Source organism: Xiphias gladius, chromosome 1 (assembly GCF_016859285.1).
Source record: "Xiphias gladius isolate SHS-SW01 ecotype Sanya breed wild chromosome 1, ASM1685928v1, whole genome shotgun sequence".
In the NCBI taxonomy this organism is placed as follows: domain Eukaryota; kingdom Metazoa; phylum Chordata; class Actinopteri; order Istiophoriformes; family Xiphiidae; genus Xiphias; species Xiphias gladius.
In genome coordinates this window covers 8,251,420-8,268,140 of record NC_053400.1, presented here as the reverse complement: position 1 = coordinate 8,268,140, position 16,721 = coordinate 8,251,420, and the positions used below count along the sequence as shown (strand labels likewise).

The 16,721-nt window shown below is 40.7% G+C and overlaps 1 protein-coding gene across 7 annotated transcripts in view; it reads left to right on the top strand.

Moving 5' to 3' along the window:
- LOC120798317 (A-kinase anchor protein 13) overlaps window positions 1–11,644 on the top strand; it is a 102,280-nt gene extending 90,636 nt beyond the window's left edge. For 3 of the 7 annotated variants that reach the window (XM_040142639.1, XM_040142945.1, XM_040142571.1), the window contains 7 exons: window positions 1,846–1,919; window positions 2,810–2,854; window positions 3,890–3,940; window positions 4,187–4,459; window positions 5,691–5,873; window positions 6,342–6,645; window positions 8,660–11,644. In XM_040142639.1, the coding sequence (XP_039998573.1) occupies window positions 1,846–1,919; window positions 2,810–2,854; window positions 3,890–3,940; window positions 4,187–4,459; window positions 5,691–5,873; window positions 6,342–6,645; window positions 8,660–8,709 (980 nt within the window). In that variant the 3' untranslated portion in view covers window positions 8,710–11,644. Of the gene's footprint in view, window positions 1–1,845; window positions 1,920–2,809; window positions 2,855–3,889; window positions 3,941–4,186; window positions 4,460–5,690; window positions 5,874–6,292; window positions 6,646–8,659 lie in introns of those variants that run through there. The other 4 variants (XM_040142860.1, XM_040142767.1, XM_040142689.1 and 1 more) reach the window with 4 other exon arrangements.
- The last annotated feature ends 5,077 nt before the right edge of the window (window positions 11,645–16,721 follow it).

Sequence of the window (16,721 nt, the reverse complement as noted above, 5' to 3'; positions counted from 1 at the left end):
ATATTTGAAGCCTCTAACAGTCAAACACACTGAACCCACACCTGCTGGTCCAGATAACTACATCGACTCAATGACTGGACTGCAAATGTGCGCTGACACTGCTGAAGGCCCAACACGCTTTGAAAAGTAAAATATTCCACTTTTCATCCCAAAACGGATTTTTAGCGGTCACATAACATCGGGCACCACACCTGGCACTTCCCACAATGCCCCTTTTCAGTGCAGTTAGATAACACATTTTAGACCAGGGCTTGGACGGTAGAGCTGAAGTTTCCTAAGGGGGACATGGCCTGGGGTGCTACCTCTGAACTGGTGGCTAGCATTCTCAGAGTGGGACTCTACTGACAGACTGGCAGATACTGAGCCATAAGTGGTCCACACTTCTACATCAGTGGAACTGATGTGAAGCAATAACAGTGCAGATCATTTTTAACCAGTGTCACATTTTTTAAAACTACATTTTACCTGTTATTTTGTTCAAGAAGCAGACATAGTAACAAATGTAAACACCAGAGACAACCAACTTATTATAAAAATTAGATGAGATGTACAGATCTTGAGTTGTATAAGAATCAACTAAACTACATTGGTATTCTAGATAAAAGGAGGGCTTAGTAGTACTGAAGAGATTTGTGTGTGGGGGGAGAGAAGGAAATGCAAAAGCAAAGGAAAACAAAAAGCAAATGATAGTACTACAACAAATAAATGAATACAAAAACAGGTTAAGCATTGAATGAAGCACGGTATGATTCCAGATGAGGTATCATACAGTGTTTAACATCAAGAAAAAAACAGTACAAAGAGGTAGGCCAGCAGTTCTTAATCATTTGCTTTAGAAACTCGAAAATCTTCAGATCCTCAAACCCTCATAAACCACAGTTGAGAACCACTAATTCTACTGGCACAGCAATGAATGAGCAGGTTGTCACAACATCTGTTGCTGCGGACATCAAAATTATGACTCTATGAGTTCATTTCATACAAAAACCCAGCATCTGTCTCCTGATGGAAGAAAAAGCTTGTGGTATCTGAGTAGCCCATTTTATCTGTAAGTCTGAAGTGCTTTCCACTGTCCTATAGAACCACCGAATGTTGTAGAATATCAACTACCAAATGCTTTTTCAGCACCCAGAGAAACTATGGCCGTCAATGAGGAACACGCAATATAAAAAGCATGAATATTCTGAAGGAGCCGCCTTATATTATCTGTATCATGTCTGTTTTTGATAAACACACACATTCACAATGGAAATGTATCCTAAATTTCAGGTGTGAGTTTTAGTTCTACCTGAAAACGTGACTGATTTTTATCCCTGTGTGGGGTTGTCGACCTGGGAGTGACCAGCTTGAGGCTACGCGTTCTTTACAAACTTCTTTACCTCTTTATTAATCACTATGCAACTTGTTATAATCCACAATTTTCATATGCACCTACCCAAAAATACCTTTCACATCGAATAAACTATTATCATCAATTTGCACCTCAAATCTACCAGCCTCTCGTATTCTTTTGGCCACTCAATTAGAACCTGGTTTAACACTTTTGATGTTGATCACTGTAGATTATGAAAATTTTGTTGTACATCTGGTCTCATTATTGTCCTGCACACCTGCAAGTGCTCCAACAGAAAAGACTACTTATTGACCAAATTGTTATGTCATCTCTAAAATGTGATTGCCTTCATCACTTGCTCTTTTCACATATTTATTTTATCTTAAAGACATGATTTCAGTGTGTACGGTTGTTTATTGTGCCCCTGCTCTCACATTCTCTTGGAGTAATCCTGTTTCTGAATTCTTTGCTGCCTGGCTCATCTTTTCTCCCCTGGTTTCCCTTTATGTCAGGTGGAGACAGAGAGGAGGGCGAGGATACGGCGGGAGATCTGCGCAGGACGGAGTCTGACAGTGTTTTAAAGAAGGTCAGCATCTCAGCAGCCAATTATTCTTGACTGTGAAGCTGCTACGCCCCCACGCCTCAAAGAGAACTTGAGGCCATGTGTGGGGGTGCATTTTTCCTCCAACATTAACAATACCATTAAGATGAATTTAGCTGCTCTTCTCCCTTCAGTGAATTAGCCTCTTGACTTATCCTGCCAGGTCCCGTTGCCAATGACGACCAATAAGAATTCAATAGTGGGTGGAAATGAATGGGCCGCCGTTAGGTGCTGCTATTGTAGTTCTGCAGTGGATGCTAGCCTTTGTAGTCACTATCGTGCATATATCCAGCAGCTGGGCTGCACATAATTGCTCCTTGAATGTTTTAGTGGAGCCAGGCTACTGTAGTACGCTGTTTCCCAAAAGCATTTTTCTTGCCTCCGAATCCAAACATCCGGCCATTCCTTGAAAATTATTGGATTGCTCTTTACACTTCACCTTGGGCACGTAGCCAAAGTTCAAAGAGAGTTCAGCAGTAAAAAGAGGGAGTGTGTACAGAGGTCAAATCATCATTAAAAATACAATGCAGAGCTAATTCAAGCGTTCCGTTTCTTATTAGTGTGTTCACATTATTCGTATTTGTTATCTTTGTAAATGGAAAATACATTTTCAGAGATGTTTAACCCATGGAAATGCAACAGCTGCAAGACCACTGTGTTACTGTAGCAGTTGTGCATAATCATAGCCAGATACAATTACATTTTTACAGCACACCCATTTGTGCAGTTATAATCACATTCGTATTCCACTGTACGGTGTGCTTTCTCTCGTACACGTAGCATACACACATAATGAAACACACTCGCAGATGTGGGTATATGAGTGCACCGCTGTTTTCTGTCTGTGCTCAGTGTGTGTTTGTGCTTATGTGCAGGGAGGAAACGCCAACCTGCTGATGCTGCTGAAGAGGAACAGTGAGGTAACACTGACTTCCTGTCTCTAACTAAATTAGAGCTGCTGTTTACATGGAAACTGTCAAAACTCTGTGTCAACATCATTGCTATCAGCATCAATAAATGTATTAACCGAAACAGTAATAACAGCAGTAGTGGTAGAAGGTTGTCGTGCTGTAGATGTTAGTATTTGTAGCATTAGATGCTAGGAGCATTATTTGAAACACACACACAAAGGAATTAAAACCAAAATGGCTCAAACTGAACCAAACTGTAAAAGGAAGAAGTCATTTAATAAAAGCATGTCTCAAAGGGCAAGCTTTAAGAAGAATGTAATGAAAAATAAGATGAAAATGAATTATGCATGAGAATTGAGCAAGTTTCCCAAGCAGTGCAAGTAAGGTAGCAGCAGAACTTAGCGAGATGGAAAAGTAAAGTAGACAAACCGCATTAATGCCACAAAAAAATTCTGAAAGGCCATCCATAACACTTGGTGTTATATGTGGTTAACATTCTGTTCTAGCAAGGTAAAGTTGAAAACTTGATAATGTGAAATAGGTCCACTCCAAGTTGTCAACATTTAATTTTCATGCAGTACACTACAGTATACGCTCTCTGCAGAGATTGTCTGCTGTCCTATAGATGTTATATTGTGCAGTTCCCAGTGAACATTAATTGGAGCATTTTGTGGCCTGGTGAACTCTGGTGGCAACTGATGGCACGCAGTGGCCCAGTCTCTTGGTCAGTGTTTGAATGAAGTAAAGATCACATCACTGTAAACACAAGTTGGTTTAATGCTGGCTTAGTCCTGCACTGGTAAATTCATACTACATGAAATCCACTGCTTGTGCTTATTAAGTGGAAAAGTCAATGTTTAAAATGAAGCACCGCTACCATTCATGGCATATTTTAACACGTAAAGTCAAGTGCAGCAATAAGAGAGGCAAAATCAAACAGACAGTTTTCTCCATGCAGCCGAACCAGATGTTTATCCCATATGACAATAACAGAAATGATGTTTTGAGGTCATATGACACTCAGTGGTCTCTCTTTTCCGACAGCAGGTCCTTCACAGTGTCTCCAATCTGCATCTCCTGCTGAGCACTCTGCAGGTGAGAAACGTCTTGTTCAATTTATGCTCCCGATCAGACTTTGTGAATTTAAAAAACCTCACCTCTTGTGCGAAAGGAAGAGGGGGAAAATGAGAATGTAGACACTCTGGGGTGCAGTGTGAGCATAGCCATACAGAGAGAGGAAATAATAATATCTTGAAGACTTAGCCAAATACCACACAATAGCAGGAGGGACGTGTCTGACCTAATCTCTGTGGGCTGTGAATCTGGTCCTGTCTAAACAAGGCGGTGGTGGTCCAGCAGGACAGTTTCATAGAGGACCAGCGGCAGGCCCTGAGCGAGCGCTCCTCCTCCTGCACGTCTTTATCGCGGCCGTCCTCGCGGCCCAGCTCCCTGATTGAACAGGAGAAGCAGCGCAGCCTGGAGAAGCAGCGGCAGGAGCTGGCATCCCTGCAGAGACGGCAGGCAGCTCATGCCGAGGAGAAGAGGAGGAGGGAGAAGGAGTGGGAGCTCAGGGAACAGCAGCTGACTGAAAGGGAGGTGCTGGTGCACGTACAGGTAACTATGAATCATTTTCTACTTGATCTGTGTATTGATGTGTTTCTATGCAGTTGTAATTCTTATTGTAACCCTTGCCTTTTTTCAAGTAGGATGTAATACAAGAATTTACCTCGTACTGTATTTTCCCTGATAAATCACTGATAGCAGGCTGTCTTCCAAAAAACGCCGATCAGCCGCGACATTAAAACCAATTACCAGTTTTACTTGTGGCTGAACAGTGACTTCCACAGCTGTAAGTTTACTTTCAGCAAGAAAACGCCGAAAGCTAGCCATAAGCTTAGAGCTAGCGTACTAACTCAGGTGCCTGGCTTCAGAAGATGCTGATGACTTGTGATTGGCTGAATAAAAAGGTAGTGTGGTCTTGCTATAGATAACTGCAGACTCTTGCTCATTTGAAGCCACTCTCAAAGCATAAGCTTTCTGTTGCGTTTTAAAAATGGCCTTGGCTCAGTTTCCACGGCAGAGTTTCAGTTCGCAGAGAGCCAAACCGACTTGCTAAATTCTTACCTTTAAGCACAAAATGCTACTGTATGAGTAGCAGTGGAAAGAAAAAGTAGGAATAAGAAAAAGCAATTTCTTTCCTTCTAATACTTTTGTTTCTTTGGTTCCTTTCACAATGTTGACTCGGTACATCTTTGATGACTGAGTGTCTGCTGCAGTGTAAACCGGGGTTTCATGTTACGGTATGCTTTCCAGCCTCACAGTGTTACTGTAACTTACTATATTTTAGATGATTAAACTCACGGTGATTGAAACAAAGTTTGGGCTCTTGAATAAAAACTAACTTTGTAGCTTTCACAGAACAGAAAATGTAAACTGTTGCAGTAAAGTACAACGACAATTATATTGTGCTTTGTATAAATTTGGGATTTAAAGTACTGTAAAGCCTCTTTAGATTTTATCAATATTTGCAGTAATACAGCACGTTCAGTGAACAAAATGAAAGTTTTTAAAAGTCATTTTTTTTCTCTATCATTTCAAATACTGACTTCTGCAGATGTGGCACTTCTTTATGGCTCTTTGTATTATCTTCAGGAAATGAGCACTGCAGACTCTCGAGAGTTACTAGTTACTGGTTATTTGAGAATGACAATTTTATTTTGAAGTGCAACAGTGATTCGAAGACCTACAGACCTGTCCTATCAGTGCACACAGTGATGAAGTGACCACGCCGTATCTTTGATCCGTATAATTTCAATAAATCCATCAATGCACCTGTCAACCACTGCAGGAGGAGGTGGTACTGAAGCAGCACAAGGAGCTGGACATGGAGAAGCAGGAGCTGCAGAGTAAGAAGGAGGAGTACCAGAAAGACCTGGAGAGGCTGAGAGATGCCCAGAGGAAGCTGGAGAGGGACTGGGAGGCTGTGCAGCGGCAGATCGACAAGATGGAGGAGCTCCGTCTGGCTGAGGTAAGCAGGGACACTTCAAAAATCATAAAAAATAATTATGACAGGATTTGTTGCTCCCTGCAGGAAAATTGCTTCTGCTGTTTCCCCCTTGGCTGAGGGGGAATACTCGCCGATCTGGGAGGGATTCAGTGTTTTACTCAATGACACTTCAGCAGGGTTGATGTTTATGGGTGCCTATTTAGGTGCCTTAACCCGGGTCCTCTTGAAAGTGAATTTAAAAGTGCTCTCGTCGTAACTAGCAAACCGGCAATCCAAACAGCAAGGTTATATTTCCAAGTTTTTATGCCAAAACTTGTATCTGTACTTACACATTTTTCTCATTTTCCACCATTAAACTATTTTCTAGAAGCATTTATGCTCATGTTTTACTCAGGATAAGCTTGCAAAAATGTGCACCTTTGCTTCATATTCATTTACAGATGTAGCCAACAGCTATTCGTCCGTCTAACCTCCTTCCTTCACTTCCAGAGGAGTCCCTCTACGATGTCTGATGAATCCCAGTTCCCCGGCAGCTTCCAGTCCCTGGAGCTGGACTCGTTTGAGCTCTCCTCCTCCTCCTCCTCCTCCCTGCCCAGGCTGCAGCCCCAGCAGTCCAAGCCCAAAGGAAAAGGCCTCAATCCCTTTACCTCATCCTCCACTAACATCAACCTCAAGGGCAGCGAAGCCAACAACCAGATCTCAAAGGGCCTGCTGCAGCTGGCCAAGAGCAAGAGCAAAGAGGGGAAGGAGAAGAAGAAGAAGAAGGGCAAAGGGGGGAGTGCAAAGACAGCAGGTAGAGAATTAACAGGAGGGAGTGCATGGATTTCTGATTAGTTTCTTTTTTCAGTGTCTTACTTGAAGTCAGCAGGGTGGACTTCAGTGTTTTTGTCAAGGACACTTCAGATTAGAAGCAAGATCTTTAGTTATCGAGGAAAGAGGAAATAACCAGCCAAACAATAGGTGATGGCTTTGACTGTAATGAGTGGCAACAAGCCCACAATTCAAGTCTTTGACTGTGTTGTTATGACGATATTGCCTATAAAAGTTTATACGTTTGAATCTGGTAGTTGTATCCTATTTTCACTTTGAAAATACTGGCTATATTCAATCATTCTAATTTTACAAATGTTAAGACCTACCATACACTCTGACTAATAAATTTGCATACTAATTCAAAGCTGATAGTAAAGCAATTTGCGAACACATTGGCTCGTTCACGTACAGTACATCTATGTTTTACATATGGAATGACTTATAAGCACAGATGCATGCAGCTGTGGGCAGGAAATCCTGAGAAAGTTTAATGGTTCCCCATCCTTTATTTCTGCTAAATTGCCAATGACAAAACCTAATAAAATCAGTATTACATTTTCAGGAAACCACCTGTAATAAATCCACATGACACAGGAAAATCACTAGTCTAATTTTAGTCTTTAAAAGATATAAGCATTTGTTACTGAATGACAGCGACCTTTATCTTCAACAATTTAATAGTAACTACTACACATCATAGTCTGTCCGGCTTGTCATGGGCGCACAGTCTGGTGATGCGTTTTAGAGAAACGTGGCTTCTGAGTGTCAGTTTGCATCAAACTGCTTCTTTATCTTCTTTGTCTCCTTCATCTCACAGTAAATGTAACCACATTCCACTCTGCTGTACATTTACCTGGGCCAGGTTAACCCCGGAGGATCAGATCAAAACCTGTCAACAGCCCAAAAACCGACCGGTCAGATCACTAGAAAAACGCAGTCATCCTGCCTACAGGATCCCGACATAGACAGAAAAGTTAACAATTAGGTGACAAATAGTAAAGAGAAATACTGTAGATATTTTTTATCGTTTTGCTATTCCAGACTTTCCGTTTGTCTTTGTTTTGAAAACAGCTATTAACAGAGGGAGGGAGAGTTTACCGCTGAGTAACTACCTAATGACGATTAAAGCCGCATTTAAATTTTGCAGCGATTCTTCTGTTCCCGATGCTTTTTCCTGATGCTTTTCCCCTCTTATACGATGACTGCGGCTCAGAATAACACAAGGAGACTCCGTGATAGTTGGAAATAAAAACTAATCCCTTTGTTTGTGATTTATTAGAAAAATAATCCACACACTGTTAAATATTTCCCATGATTATGAATGCAACGTGCCAGTCAGACTGACGCTATCGGGCATTAGCGCCTCTTCTCCTCCTCTCTCCTTTCTTCTCGGCTTTGGCAGCAGAAACAGTCTGACATTACTTGTAATTTTTTTTATGTGCATCACATATTCATAATAGTTTGTTCATCATCAGACAAAAAAATGAATTGTAATTAATTTATTGTTTTAATGCTTTCTGGAGTGTCTCTGCAGCTGCTTCACCACCATAAACAATTATTTTTAATTTTTGCCAGATTCAAGCAGCTTCACCTTTTCCTTGGGGAGTTCCATCACAGGGAGGATAGTGTGAATCAGCAACACACGCAAAAATCAAGGGCTTTTGTTTTTACAAATGTTTTTTGAGTAAACTTTATTTGAGGTTATGTATTTGATGATATTTGAAAAGCATAGAGACACGTGAAAGTACAAACACATTTTTAGATATGAAATGATGGCTCGGAAACGAGCGGTGAGTACAGCACCGTCTTTTAAGGATCTCACTGACGGCACGGTGCGCCGTGCCAAGGGTTTGGTGGATATGAGGCAGGCTGACGCTGCTCCCCAAACCTCCCTGGAGAATAAACGGAACAACAAATCAGCAATCGAAACCCTCTTACAGGACGTAGCCTCTCTTGTGACGGTGACACTGACTCCTCTCTTCTCCTCCTTCCAGACCCCCAGCACCGGCCTGAGCCTCCTCTGGATGGAGAGATCTTCTGCTGAGAGAAGGGGGCTCTCCTCCTCATCCTCCTCCTCCTCCTCCTCCTCCTCCTCCTCGTCATCATCATCATCATCATCATCACCAACCCATCACGCCATTCTGATATCCAGAGGAATGTGTTGTTGCTAAGTAGTAACACATTTTACTGCAGTATACTGCCAGGCTTTCTGGCACATCTGAGATCACCTTGAAAAGACTTTTAGTTCACTTTCCATATCATAACATAGAGCAATTTAACATGACATGCAAGAGAAAGCGAACTTGTATTTTCTTGCATTTTAAAATCCAATACCACTTCTTTTAGTTTCTGGAAAGTAGAATATTTTAGGGATTCTGTTATCCTGTGCAAGAAGGCATACGTACACTTGCAGTACATAAAAATAGGGAACATGGATTAGTCGTGCACTTTTGGGTATTCTCTTTCCAAAAACCCTGTTTCCTCTTCCAAAGAAGTCGTTAGGATATTTGTGCCAGCTCGGTATCACAATGAAAACGTTTCACGGTGGATTGCCTCACAAGCTCTACCAAGTGTGTTCTGGGCCTGACTGCCTTCCTGTTTTCATGTCTCTTATGCCCCCAACCAGCCCTCCCCCCTTTCAGCAGTCTGTCCTGGCATAAAGTCCCACACAGACACGCTGTAATATTCATTTACAGAACTAGGGCCGCTTCCTCGTGGCTTTAACCACACTTAAAAAGATACAGACAGATCCAAATGCCACTTGGAATAAGATATGAATGTCAACAAGCTCCATGAGGCACTGGAGACGCCTCACTCCTAATAATCTTCATTGATAATAGAAGTCCGAAACCAGAGAGGAAAAATCTGCCTACACTCTGTGTCCTAGCAGCATTTTCTAATCAATGTTTTCAGTGTTTGTTCCAGTGGTTCGTTCCAAAATGCTTCTGTATGAATCCACACTGTAAGGAAATTGGAGCCTGACAATCTTTTACTCATAATTTGAAAAGCAGATGTGATTACTTGCTCTCTCCAGTTTTTAAGCAAAATGGAATTGGCTACACAACAACTTCAGTAATCCTCTATAATGATTTTATGCCATCAATCATGTTCCTTGGTGAGGTTTTAATTTATTTGAATTATGGATATCTCCATTTTGGAGTGAAACTCTTCAGATGTGTTTGTCTCTTTTTCCAGACTCAATTGTAATGAAAGGATTGAGACATATCTCCCTGTGTCTAATGGCTCATTTCATATCCTTTAGTGTGTTTTAGAGCCTTGGATGGATATTAGCTTGATCCTCGCTTTATCTGCCTGTCAATGGGCTTTTATACAGCCCTCATCTTTCATCTGAGCACTGACGAGCAGGGCTTTCCTTCGTTTTTTTAATTGCATGTGACTCTGCAGGTAGCATACTAATGGCTTCTGTCTGTGAAATAGTTCAGCTTTCTCTTTCAACCTCCCTCTTTCACCTCTGATAATGGACTCAGTAGACGCACACAGCTGATGGTTTTAAGAAATAGAGGCTGTTAATTTAGGGACAAAGCGGCTGGTTAGAGAAAATGAGAAGGGGACATTAACCAAAAAGACCCGATTTGTGTTCCTGTTTGATCACTGTACCTGACTACCACCTGAGTCTCTCGTCATTTCAAATGAATCAATACACATCAGTGTTGTTAAGCACTTTGGTCCTAATATGTTGATGCTTTTTTCTTTATTTTTTTTTTGTGGTTACCAGTATGAAAGATCAGTCATGGAGATCTCCGTATTGTGTGAAATTTTGTAATTGAGGGCACTGATGCTCCTGAAAAGCAACAATGATCCAAAGCGAGATTGTTTGTTTGAGTACGTAAAAGATGCTGCGGTTCCATTTTGTCAGTGTGCAAAATTGAAAAGGGGCTGGTAGCTTTTATTTTCCAAGGGGACCTGTCTGACCTGTCTTAATTTTTAAGCCTATGTTTTAGCCCCAATGAGCCCATAGTGGGCCACACAACTACCTGCTGGTCAGGTTGGAAATAAAAACAGAAGATGGTTTTAAAAAAAAAAAAAAAAAAAAAAAAAAAGAAGAAGAAGCCCTTTTCCAGTGAATGACAGAGCAGCATCACACTGATCTGCTTCCGTGCTGCCTCTTTTGTCTAATGTTTAAGTGCTTGATTGTTAACTCTAACTGTCGGTCGAGGATTTGACTTTGTGTCCGGGCTGGTTTATGATAGTGTGTCTTCTAAGAGGCTTACAGGGCCAGCCAATTAGTTGCTTCATGTCTTTTGTTTATGGCTTTGGTGTAATCCTGTCAAAGAAACGGAGAAGAATGGGCTTCTTTTTACTCCTTTGCTTTATGTGTTTGTTTCTTTTTACCACTAGGGAGCACTGCACCGATGACTAAATGAGTTCCATCTCTTGCACAACAACAATGAATATGTTTTTTTTTTTGTTTTTTTTAACATAATCTCCCTGCTGGGCAAAATTGACATATTTTTCTCAGCAGGTCATTGCCGTACAGAGATATTTGTGATGAGCGTGGGCTCTCACACTCTGTGATGCTTTCCCCACGGCATTTATAATTGACTGCAGGAACAAATAAGTTGTCAGAGACTGTAATTGGTTATTCAGTGAAACCAGTCAGCAGCAGCTTTAATATGGAAAAAAAAAGAAGGTCTAACGGTTTGAGGGAGCAACCGGGCAGAACCACAAACCTCTCTCTGTAAGGGACAATCAGCAGACGCAAGTCAGGAAAATGAACTTCTTCCCCGATGATGATAGGCCTGTCCATGAGACGACTGTGTCGATCAGGTGAACCCTGCGTAGCCTTAAATCTAAACGATAAAATGCACTAGAGTAGAACCCAGCATCTTCTCAGGAGAGAAGGGAGAGCTTTTATACCTCTGCTTTGAAACGAAGGAAATGTTTGTACTATAAAAATGGTACACAACCGTTTTATTCTCAACGATGTAAAAAAAAAAAAAAAAGGGCAAATGTGTAAATATGATTTTCTGTATAAAACAAATCAAGTGTAAAAAATGAATTGTTCCAATTGTGATTTAATGCAACATTTTGTAAGAATGTTTTATTTATGTTTTATTTTCACCCTTGGGGTGATGAACAATGTCGTCACATTTCTCTCATAATAAAATGATAATAATAATAATGGACATTTTGAGTGTTGGGTGTAAGTTAATTGCGGTTAACATTTGTCTCCAACAAGTTGGTAAATAATTTAGTAATTTTTTTTGATTAACATTCGTGTAACATTACAGTTAGTGCAAGCTGCTCAATGCTCATCACATTCATTTTTTGACATAACAGTCACACGCCCTGTGTGGACTTGATCTGCTGATATTGCTCTGGTGTAATCACTACTGTATTATACCAGCAGTCTTCTATATGCAGCCTTCCCTTTATCCGAGGAAGACTATCAGTGGTCCAAACATTGTCAGTGATGTCTGTCCAAATGAAATACACTAAAGTAGAAATAACTATTTCTATTATTACTACTGGAAATACATACTGTATTTTTTCTTCTTTTAAAGAGCGGTGTGGTTTTGTACCACGTCATAAGGCGAGATAGCCGAAAACATTTGCTGAATAAAACGTGTGCCTTCATTTTGAGGTTCAGGTACCTTTTGGAAACAATCTCTGATTCAATAATGTCGTCGCAATGTTCCGTGTGATTCCAAATGGTCAGAGTACCAGCAGGGCTTCTCTGTGAACTGCGCTCAGTATTTCTCCCCTGGAATATTGCATAGCTTTTTGTGTGGTGATTATAATTAAAAATAAACTGCAGTGCCAGTAAAAGGTATTCACCCCCTTTTGGTGGTTTACACGTTTTCAGGACTGAAATGATTAGTCAATTAAAATGGACAGAAGAACTACTTTTCGAACTCATTACTCATTCAAGCCCTTTTTCAAGAAAAAATGCCAAATATACCCTGGGCCCAGCTTTTGTAATTTTAATGTCTTCTGTGTTAGTAACCTTAATATCTTCTCTATATCAATATATATCTCTTTAGAAGGTTCTGAGGGGCATTTTTCAAGATTCTCTCACATTTTATAGACCAAACGATTAATCAAGAAAATGGTTAGCAGATTAATCAATAACTAAAATGATTAGTTTCAGTCCTATGTCTTATTGTCTTACATCATTTAATTAAAGTAAATTTAATGCAACCTTTTCAACCTGAAAAGACCCTCTAATGTCAAATGTCTGCCCCAAATTCCTGATTGCTTTGAGATCTGGACCCTGACTTGACCACTATAGGGAGTCAATGTCGCTTGTTAGAAATATGTACCGTATAAGCTGGATATCAACTGACATAATCAAGGTCTTAAAGCTACAGTTTGACAGGCCCCATCTCGAACCTGGGGCCTGGGCCCACCAGGCAGTTGCCCACTTTTCCCAGTTGGTAATCCAGCCCTCGATTAGTTCAATTTTACTTTGGCTTCCTCCTCTTTCCTCTATTCTGATCTGTACCCCAGACCTAACTAAACACCTTTTTTTTGGTCTCTGTTTTGTTTTGGATGCTTTATTACAATCAAAACAATTCATCTCGTTAATCCGCATTTTTGTTTCAGAAGCAATTAAATTGCTATCACTTAATTCTGTTAATGGTTTGATTCCCCGTTCCCATTAGTGGCTGTACTGCTTTTTGAGCAACATCGACAGAGGAAAAAGCTGACAACGATCTTGATGTATTGACAGCAGTGCAGACACACAGCAGCGTTTGTACCTGCTCATAATTAAAGAACCGGCTGCTTTAATCGCTGCAGACAGTGTTCTGCCTGCTCAACCCTGCAGCGTTTTGCCTCTGGAAACCTCGACTGTGGGACTTCTTTTCAGCCCTTTCAAACTATTTCTCCATTCTGCTTATTCAACATATAAACCCCAGAGACAAAACATCACCTGATAAGACCAAACAAGGAATCAGTAGCTTGATAGGGCACAGTGTAAATTCCGTTTGTCGGCGCAAAGCACCGTAAACGTTGTCTTATCTCTTTTTAGATTATCCCCAACAAATAAAAGTTGTATAGCGGTACGTTTGTGAGTGAGATGCAATGGCAGAAAGCCAGATAGCCTCATCTGCTTCTGGTTGTCATGGTGATAGGGATACTGAGACACATGGGGAAAGCTGCTGTTGCAAAATAACAAAAGCAGAGTGAGAGACAGAGGGGGAAAGAGGGGCAGAGGAAATAAAATCGAGACTATACTGTATAATTATTGCAAATTTAAAAACCCCAACATGTCCTAGAAGTAGAAAGAGATGTATGTGCTATGCTTGTTGATAGGTCTCCAATGCTTGAGTGAATAATGACTAACAGTTTGGAATTCATGGTACATTCTCGGATTTATCTGCCATAGATAAGATGAATTTGACCCTGTTGAACTAATAATTCATTAATAATAATTCAACAATCCATCAATGCATCAGCACTTGGCAGTACACTGATCTCCCCATCGCAAAGCTTCAGTTTCATGTCGAAACGGTCTACGTGCTGCTCTTTTTCACTCACAGGGGTCAGAGTTTCGCAGGTCGAGGACATTCAGTAGAAATGAAAGCTACTGGGACCATCACACTCTTCTACGAATACAAACAGTGGTGAAAGAAGCGCTCAGATTTCTCACTTAGGTACAACTAGAAATGCTGCGGTGAGGAAAAAATGCACAGTTCCAGGTAAAACTCCTAAATTCCATTTTTTTTGGTTGCATTGATTTTTTTTGGCCACTTGGGGGCAGCAGAAAGAAGCTGTGAATAAAACATTGACATATTATCACCTAACACCCGCCAACAGTTGCCTTTTTAGACATTGAGCAGAGAAGGAGAAACATTAGAATGTTTTGGCCGACTGATGAATATAAGTCCAGTATTCACTCTTTCACCCTTTTAGCTTTTGTTTTTAGTTTCCACCAACTCAGGAGAATAATAACTGGCTGTTTAGCTGCTAAATACTCAAGCTAGTTGCTAGCTTTGTGCGTCTGCCATTTGGTGCTGAGCAGGTCGTGTACAATAGGTTTTTTTTCGTTGCCACTTTTTACTATACAACGTAAGAAAAAAATCAGGCCGTTCCTGATTCTTGGTACAGGACATGGTTATCTCCCGCCTCGAAAACTGCCATGCCCTTCTAGAGTGTCTCCAAGCATGCACAGTCAAATCCTTAGAGAACGCAGCGCGTCCGGTTTTCCATCAACCTAAAAGGGCATTCGTCACTTTGCTGCTCATTGACCTCCACTGGCTACACATGGCCACCCAAATCAAATTCAAGTCACTAATGCTTCCCTACAGAGTGACTCCTGGGTCTGCACCCATCTACTTGAACTCCATTATACAGGCTTATTCTCCTTCTCGGCCACTGCGTTCCTCCAAGGAATGCCATCTGACCATCCCTGCACACAAAGCAAACCCGGTCCAGACTGTTCTTGTTTGTGGTTCACCGTATTTGGAACAACCTACCAAAAGCTATCAGAGCATCTTCAAGAATCTCTTGGAGACTCCTCTCTTCGGAGAGCACCTCCTCTCCTAACACCTCCAACACCCTAACATGCGTAACTCGCACCCAGTATGCACGTCTTTACCTGATCTCCTTGCACTTTGTCTTCTGGAGCACATTTAGTACTCAGTGCCTACTCCAAGGTCTCCTACTGTGCCTGAGCTTGCGTGCTATCCCTTACTTGTAAGTCGCCTGCAGCGTCCGCAAACTAGGCTGATGTTGGAGACAATGAACCAACACAGTAAAGTTGTGGGCCCAAAAGTCAAAACAATGAGTTGAAAAAAATGATAAAATGCTGCAGAGTTAGGTGATAAAACTCTGTGGCTTCATCACTATTAGCCACAGCTTTCACATCAGTGATGTTTGATTTAATTCATTTTGATATAAAAGGACTGATTCTAGTAGCTTCACTTACAAATGCAGAAGAACTGTCAGTGAAATATAATCAAACTATTGCAAGTGAAAATACTCATTATGCAGAATGGCCCCTTCTATTATGTTATATTGTTATATGCATTATTTCCTTTCCCTTAGATTTGAGCGCTACATTTGATACAACTGATTGTGTCATTTTAATCAGTAGACGTGAAATGGGTCGATTGGCTGGCATAGCGCTTGACTGGTTTCCTTTATACATTGTTTGCTGAGCGGATTTTGTGTCAAAGACATCTGATATTGATCAAAGACATTTGATATTGATTAGCGTGTTTCTCAAGGAAGCACTCTGGGCCCTATTCTTTTATCTTTATACATGCTCCCTCTGGGAAGTATTAGTCTGCATGATTTCAAATATCATTGTTACCCAGATGATACACAAGAGTTAATCTCTGGTCATCAGACAACCCCAGTTTGTCATATTATTCTTACTCTTATTTTATTTTTTCAGCATTTAAATGCCGACGCTGGTCAGGATGAAGACATTTTAGCTGCTTTATATACTATTGTGTGACTGTTCATACGTTTTTTTTATGTTAAATCCTTCTCTGCAGAGTAATTAGTATCTTTTAGTATCTCACAATTACAATATTCCCCTCAGAGATGTTGTAGAGTACAAGTGTAAAGTACCATAAAGTGGAAACTTTCAAACAAAGTAAGTACCAAGTACAGAACTGTACTTAAACGCAGTCTTTAAGTAAATGCAATTGGTTACTTTTTTATACACCACTCTATAAAATAGTTCAAAATCTTGCACCACACAGTAAAGGACAGTGTTATGCATTTTTCCATTGATATTGATGTGATATTTTTTCTGATGACATCCCATTAATACATAGTTACACGCATGTTTATTTGTTATTTACTGAAATTATTTGTCATACGTGTCAAAGAACTTTAACTGAAATATTTACAGATTGGTATCAGCAATACCTTGTCCCCTCCAGTGCCACTCTGTCAAGGCCCGATTGGTTTTCCTTCTCACCTGGTCACACTATGCTACATTCTATCTGTTTTGGAAAGGATGGACCACAATAATCAGGCTCCCTTTTTGAGGCATCCTACGGCAAGTTTGTCTATTGTCATCTTATTCTCGTAAAACTTTGGTGTCTGGAGACCTTTTGTTTTCATCTGAGGTCAAAA